Source organism: Dicentrarchus labrax, unplaced genomic scaffold (genome assembly GCF_905237075.1).
Source record: "Dicentrarchus labrax unplaced genomic scaffold, dlabrax2021, whole genome shotgun sequence".
NCBI classification, from domain to species: Eukaryota; Metazoa; Chordata; class Actinopteri; family Moronidae; genus Dicentrarchus; species Dicentrarchus labrax.
In genome coordinates, this window is record NW_026136718.1 from 6,965,370 (window position 1) to 6,973,610 (window position 8,241).

At 39.2% G+C, this 8,241-nt stretch overlaps 1 protein-coding gene across 1 annotated transcript; it reads left to right on the forward strand.

The window, feature by feature from the left end:
* Positions 1-454: 454 nt before the first annotated feature.
* si:ch211-262h13.5 (uncharacterized protein LOC571127 homolog) lies at positions 455-6,821 on the forward strand. Its single transcript, XM_051377973.1, has 7 exons — positions 455-761; positions 1,821-1,931; positions 2,451-2,538; positions 3,588-3,754; positions 4,250-4,357; positions 4,919-5,005; positions 6,071-6,821. The coding sequence occupies exons 1-7, from the start codon at positions 528-530 to the stop codon at positions 6,569-6,571; spliced, it is 1,296 nt and encodes a 431-aa protein (XP_051233933.1). The 5' UTR covers positions 455-527; the 3' UTR covers positions 6,572-6,821.
* The last annotated feature ends 1,420 nt before the right edge of the window (positions 6,822-8,241 follow it).

The following is an 8,241-nucleotide window of genomic DNA, read 5'->3' on the forward strand; positions in this document are numbered from 1 at the left end:
CCATTAACCCAGTTCTGCCTGGTGGACCAACAGTTTTAACAGATCTTCCTCCAGTACAGCACACCAGACTCACAGTGACCCCTCATGGTGAGATGTTCATATTACAGCCACAAAATATGACCCACGTTGTAATTCTATGAGACAAATTATAAGATACATGGGGACTATTGCATTCTCTTAAATACCCTAGATGCATCTTTTAATCAGAATTAAAACACCTTCTGCCCTGAGAATAAGAAAAGCCTTAAATAATACCGTGCATGTATATGAATGTATGTATATATTGAATTAATTGTTTTCCATTAACTCTATTTGTCTTAGATAAATGAATGTTCTCCAGGTTAAACAAATCACTAGAACATTCATTCACAAATATCAGCCAATAAACTTTGTCCTTGGCATCATTTCAACATCTCTGTCCTGTTTTGATTCCAAAAGTCACTGCAGAGAGTGAGCGCAAACAAAAGAGAACAAACTTCACTTTAAACCAGCTCTGTCTTTTAGCTCCTGTCTGAACCTCTGCCACCATGGACAAATCCATCTGCACATTATTACTGCTATTATCCCTGCTATCCATTCACACTGTGTGTGTGTGTGGCGAGGGTTTTGCACTGAGTCCCATTGAACTTGCTCCCATCCCCTGTAATGACAAAGCAGTGGAGAAGCTGTCTCGTCTGGCTGCCACTTACATCAATGAGGATCGCACCGATGGCTATAAGTTTGCCCTCAACCGCATTGCAAATGTCCACCTGCACGCTCAGGTCAGTACAGCGACAAATGGCCAGAGGGGAAGGCTACCTGGGGTTGTTGTAATACTCTGTCAGTGGGTGATTTGTTCATGTTTAACGGGGGAAGTGGGGTGGAAAGGTTATTTTCCCTTCTGTTGATGCTGAAATATCAAAACATCCCTGTGATAAAAGGAAGTCACACACTGATAGATTTAACCAGCCGTGGCCAATCTTCATGTCAGTGGGATCCCATTTGAGAAGATTTGTGTTTTGTTGTTAGAAATGACTGTGCACAGTCAAACTTCTAATCAGAAATCATCCTCTGCCATTGCCACAGTGTGCTGACTCTCATTCTGGAGAAAGGATAATGAAATTAAACTCTGCTTCTCGAGGACTTGTTGTGGTCTCCAGACCCTAGTTTGGGAACCACTGGACAATATCAAAAGACATGAAAAAGAGCAGCAATTACATTAGTGTGCAACCACTAAAGACTAAAAACAATAAATATTTGTCACTTGCTCTTTGTTATGAATGACCGCCATCAGTGCATGTCGCTTATAATAAATGTAACATTAAAATAGAAGTACAGACTTTTATGTCATGAAATGAGAAGCCATCCCCTTTCACGCTTCATGAAAAAAGGCCTTTAGGTATGAAGTGACTGTTAATAAAGTCCAGGTCATTTCAGTCCAGGACCACTGGGACAAACGTTACACAACAAGCTTTATGAACTTCATGCTGTCAGTTGCTGATGGCTATAGTAGCCTGGCTGTGAGATAGATCAGGTTTTAAGAGCTCAAAGGCTCAATTCAACTTCATGACCTCAAAAGTCTGCAGTTACACCTGCTGAAATTGTTGACATTTGTTTTCAGTGTTGAAATCAATATTGTTATATTACACAGAACTCCCCCTAAATGGTTCCTTAATTATATAACTGAACAAATGAAGGTGCTTGACAGAAGACTTGTTGAATGATTTGCACTGCTTCTGTTTTTACCATATTCAATAATACTGGTGCTGCTGGAAAATCTGAGCACACAGGACTGTTTGCATCGCCTCTCTTATTACTCGTGTTTGCATTGTGGATGTCAGGGCCCAGCGGGCAATGTGTATTACCTGGACCTGGATGTCCTGGAGACCAAGTGTCACATCGGCAGCCCAAAACCATGGAAACGCTGTGACATAAGACCATTCATGGAAACAGTAGGACGCACAAGCACACACACACACACACACACACACACACACACACAATATTTGTACTTGTGCTACATTTGGACCACTCACTCACACGCAGTGTTCTCTGCACTGCAAAAAGGGCAGTTTAAAAATGTCCCAGTATCTTATTTAAAACACTCTAGCATTGTTATCTTGAATATCTGAAGTGTCATAGTTCAACAAAGCTTATGTTCATTTTTGCTTACCCCTATTGGCATATGTTTTTGTTTGATACAAGTACATTTCTATATTCTTCATAATGTTTTGTTCATTTGTAGAAGGGGATGTAATGCAGTGTAGCCCCTAATCCTGAGATTTAACCATTGCACTGGCCATTAAGCTTTCATCTAAATTTAAACCCACCAACAGTCCATTGAAGAAGGAAGAACGGTCAAATTGTCCTCACTTCCTAAAAATGTCTTCACTCTCAAGGTATAAAACTTTGGTCCCTACTAAGGCTTGGATTCTTAGATTGTTATGTTTCTTTCAATTTATTCTTTTCAGCAAATCTCTGGCAACTGTAACACCACTATTCTCCACACACCAGAGGGATACTCATACCTGTACAGCTATGACTGCACTCTTGTCCCAGGTAACATTAACATATCATTAGATCAGCAGTTCGACAGTTACTCATACTTCTGTACTATATTGTACAGAATGGCAGTTGAATACAAAGTGTAAACACTGGTTTGCTCAAGAAGCTCTTTGTGTCTGTTCATAATTATATACACAGGAGCCTGAAGGAGTGTAATTTTATTTGTCTGTATAATGATTCATTACTGCGCACAAAGAGAATGACAATAAATCCCCCCCAAACCTTGGACCTTGAATATATCAAGACACATTTACAATCCAATATCATAGGGAGAAAAAAATTGTATTGTCTTATATGACACATTGTAGGGTTTTTTTTGTTTAGAAAAGTTTTTCTTAAACTAATTTATCTCACTGATCTGCTGTTGCTGTTTTTCACATTTCACAACAAGTAATATTTGTGGTAGTAACGTGCTTTTACAAGGCTCATCAGGAAGCAAAGAAAAGAAAATCTATCTCCGAATAGACATTTCTTTATGTAAACATTTTAATTTGTCACAAACAGGTGTAACTAATAGCATTAATAATGGAACTGAGCCTTAATTAATGTAATTAGCTACACCTGTGCATTTCCCACTATGACAAATCAAAATGTCGACCATGATAAATGTCAATTGATTTCACCCTAATCCCAAACTGAGATTTAATATTTTTATTTTAGATCACTTAAAGGCCCCGAATACCTACACAGGTGTTAGTTATTGTGGTTGTTTAGACCTCAGCTCAAAAGCCAAATGTTGTATTTTTAGGGAATTTTATATCTTTAGAATGTATTCCCTCAAAACCAATGAAAACGCTAAATCAGACAAAATAAGTGAAAACACCTGTGTAGGTGTACTGTTGGAACATAGGAGCTTTATCAAATTATTTACAAGAGATGTTCCAAGACATCATATATTACTAATTCAGCTTTTATTTAATACTGCTGATTACTGCTTTTATTTAATGCCAGTGTGCTTCTGCCCAACATATTCTGTATACAGTATTTTATGAGTTGTACTTTCAGTGCACATTTTCACTTAACCATCTGTATTTTCCTTATAGATCCCCCAGAGAAGCTCCAGCAGACCTGTCCAACCTGCCCCCTCCTGCTGCCTGTAGACAGCCCACAGGCAGTGACCACTGCTCAGGTCACTCTGGCATCCTATAAGAGACAATCCACACTGGGTGCAGGGCTTGGAGTCAAGAAGATCACTAGAGCTGCAGCGCAGGTATGACTACATATACAGTTATTAACTTTGATGGGACAAACAAAGCTCCGGGGCTGATTTCATTACACAACAGTGTGTTGAATGTTATGTTTATTGGGGAATTGCACTTCAAAAAATCTCTGGGTGTACATGAGCGGACGGCATAGTGCACCTTTGAGCTTCTGCGTGCCAGATGAGTACTGTTACAGCTCCACAATAACCATAATCATACAAGAGTCTGGCAGGGTTGCAAAGGATTACTGAAGGCACTTGTCTGGCTAGGCTTTTGTTTGGGGAGCAAATGAGAAATTGAACTGTTTGCTTGGGGACGAAAGCTCAGTATATTGCTCTTCTTTGCATACAGTAATTCACCTTAGGTAACATTTTTTTGTGCTCTAAAACAAAGATGATAGCCATCATAGTGCAGCAACCATACCACCTCTCTGTATCTGCCTGTATGTGTATGTGTATTTGTGCAATTTGCCCTTTTCTTACAATATTATTTCTATATTTCAGGTTGTGCCAGTGAAAGCAAGCTTTGTGGAGTACACAGTCCAAGCGTGTCCAGAGGGAGTGACAGAAAGTGGCACCTGCCAGCGACTGACACTCGACTCTGACACAGAGGTACTCAACATAGATTTTGAAATTAGATGTTAAACTGCAATATCAGTGTAAAACAGTACGTTAATGCTTGAAAAATCAAACTAAACAGCAGTTATGTGTCATTCCAATCTTGTTTTGAATACATAAAAAGGTTTCTTCTAAGGATAAAAGAGGGATATCATTGAACAACATTGTCTGAAGATGCTCCATTAATAAAAAATAAAAAAAGATTTGACAATTTGACACTGGTATGATGCAAATTAATGTTAACAAAACTTAAATAAACATCAGTCAGCCAGCATGTTGTTTATTATTACCAAAGCAGTTCCTGGAAGTGTTACTTGATGACATGACAGATTAATTTCTAGTTTAAAGCTGACACCACTAAAAGGCTGCAGTAATTGATTCTTTTATTAAAGAAGCCTGACAGGTCCTTTCCTCCTTTTTCTCATTTATTATTTTATTATTTATTTATATGTTGTTGTTTTTTTCCGACCCTGCTCTATGCTGTCTCTTTTTTTGTTCTTGCAGTGACCAGTATCCCCAAAGAAATTAATAAAATGTCTTATCTTTTCCTCTCAGACTGCAGGTTTCTGTGCAGGATCTGTGCACGGAGACTTGAACGTCCATCCTGATGTTCAGGTGTCCTGTGAGATGTTCAAAGTACAGGTACAAGTAGTAGTTAATATTTGCCATTTGAATCAGAACCAGAAACAGGTTTATTTCACATACAAACTCACTCTCATTCTAATTAACCTCTGTGTGATGCAATCAAAACTATACACCACTATATACATCTTATCCCTAACATATTTGTAAAATTTTCAGGGCTTGCAAGGTTCTCTGTTGACAAAGAAATTAAATAAATTACATCAATGGGGATATTTTGGACTACATGTGGAATTTGACTTAAAGGTCCAGTGTGTAACATCTATAGATGTGACACAAGGAGGATCAAAAATTGAATAATATTCATCAGCATGTTTTCATTAGAGTATAATGATCTTAATATAGAAAGTGTTGTGTTTTCATTACCTTAGAATGAACCGTTATCTACAGACACTGCGGGTCGACTTTCATGGCATTCTCCATGTCTCCGCAGTCACTGTAGTTTCTCCCAAACACTTCACAGCCTGTTCTCCTTCCCAGGTCGTCAAATACAGACACGAGCGGTGTTCAGTTAGTTGCAATCTGCAACTTCAATGCTAGATGCCAAGTTGCCAGTTATTAAATCCTACATCCCGGTCCTTTAAAGTCTACCAAAAATAAAAAATAATACAATTATTGTGCTTCTCTTCTGTCATTGTCAATGAGTAAGTAACGTGCAAAACCTTGTAATATGAAGTGTCAATCACACTGTAGGAATACTGTTGGGAATGTAATAACCTACTGCCTGCCCAAGATTTGATAAATGTTTTATGTTTTGTTCCAGATTTTACTAGCTAGAGCAACCTTTAAAATCATGATTTAACTTTCTGAATGAATGCCACTGGCCGTATAATCATTCTGTCATATCTTGTGTGTCTTCAAATGTATGTTGGGCATGTGTGTGTTTAAACTTATGTGTGAGATTTAAAATTGTATGCTTCTGTGCTATAATTATGTTGTCTTCTCACTCCTTTTTAGAGCTGTGGTGTGTAATGTAATACTGCATAACTGTTACTCTCTTTTTGCAGCCAGTGAGAGTGAGTTTGTCAAATATCAGTTTATGTGATCTTCTCTCTTCGTCTGCAGAATGTGGACATTCTCAGACCAGTGCAGCCTCAGGGTCAAGACCTTCCTCCCCAAGATCCTGCCATCCCAACCTTCTCGCCTCCGATCGATGACCCAGGATACGATCCACAGCCTGTTCCCTCGGACCCTACGCTGCCCCCTGCTGTTCAACCAGCGCCGTTTGACCCCACACCCGTTCACCCTGTGCCCTTTGACCCCTCGGTTGTGGCTAACCCCTCTAACCCCCTCAGCTCATCTTCCAGTGAGTCTGCTGAATGTCTAGTAAACCAGCAACAGCAATCACCAGTTGCTGGTGCGTTTGATTCCTCCTCTGAAGAGATAGGAGGCCCCACGGCACTGCGACCCCCCTTTAACTTCCGATACCAGAGGCGTGACCGAAAGAAACGTCAGGCTTTGGTGGGGACATCACCCTCTCACAACCCCATCTTTCTGCCTGATTTCCCCAGCGGACCCTCACCTTTCCGCTCCTGTCCTGGTCCTTCTCGATACACTACAGTTTAACTGGCGCTGCTTAGGAGTCCATTTGTTCATGTTTGATTTATCCAGTGAGAGGGTAGACTGATAAACTCCCTGTCACTGGAGGCTTGTAATAATTTGTGCTAATGAGAAGAATGCTATCTCTTCTCACTGGCTCTGAAATTGCCTCTCTGCTGCCACTGAAATACTGTTACCAAGCAGCCAAAGCTTAAACCAAATGTATTTGAAAATGGCTTTCAAATATTTGAATAATTTGAATAAATCTTGGTTTGAATCCCTTGTCATTTACTTTAAGAACTTATATACTAACAGTCTGACAGTATCTATATTGGCTGTGCAAAGCAATAAAATTCAGATTTTCCAGCTGAAGATAAGAGCTGAAACGATTAGTTGAATGAAAGAAACTTAATCTGTAACTATTTTTAAGTCATTTACAGAACAAAAATGCCAAACATCTGCTAATTCCATCTCTACAAATGTGCCTTTTGTGTGTTTTTTACATTTCTAGATTGAATAGAATTGGATGAAGTGGTTGTCAGACAAAATAGGACATCATTTGAGTTCTTGGTAATCATGAACATCAACTTTTTTTCACAAATTTCTGACATTTTGTAGTCTAAAAAATCGTTAGTTGCCTAAAATATTTACCTGCAGTGTTTTCTTGTAACTCGTGTACTGAATTCCCTTGTAACACATTGCACTATGCCATGATAATAGATAAATCAATTTAATGTTTCTTTGAACTTGCCCTACAGTGTTTTAAGGGAACACAAACAGTGAATTACGTGACCATTAAGTGTTGAGAAAAAAACACTCTGTGAGTTTGAGAGAAGGCAAAATTACTGTGAGATAAGGAAAAAAGGCACTGTGAGAGGATGCATTAGAATGAGGGAGCACAAACAAGTGGTCAGTGAACATGGCCACTTGACTAGAGACAGCTTTACAAAGACATCCAGTAAAGCAGAGGAAAAGTCAGGGTTTATTAGGACTCTTCACCACAGGGACAGATAGCAGGGGCGAAAGACAAGTGCAAACATCTCAGGAAAGCTTTAAAAGCTTGCAGCTTGCACTTTCAACCAAAGTGGGTCTTTGTCAACACAGAAACTAGAGCTATTAGAAAGAGCAGACCGACACAGAGGAGACAAACAGTGGAGATGTGACGTAAAGTCATCCCGTACATGACTCAAGTGTCACTCAGTCTAATCTTCAATAAACACAGCATCCCTGTGTTTTTCAAACCCGTCTAGTCAGAGACTTGCCTTCTATTAAAAAAAAAAAAAACACTCACCAAACATAAGCAGAACAATGTGGAGTCTAAAGCAATGACAGCTACAGAGAGCTATACATCAGGAGATAAAACACAACCAAGATAGAGCAAAGCCCACAGGTCAAGATACAGCAATTTGTCTTCATTTAAAGGACAGTGGAAAATCCTTTGAGGACAGCAAAAAACACATTTTTTGACAGAGAGGACAGGTGGTTTGAAATATGAGTGAAAAAGGCTCAAATAAAACAAAATGGGAAAGGCTGCGACACGACATTCCTTCATGTTGCATCAAACTCTACTACTATGATGGTCATGTAGCCTGACCTTCTTAGTGATTTACATGTGGCATCTACCAACAGAGGTTTAAATGCCTGTGTTTAATTTGGCTTGAAAGCATCTTGTCTGTGTATATTTTTGAAGAGCACAC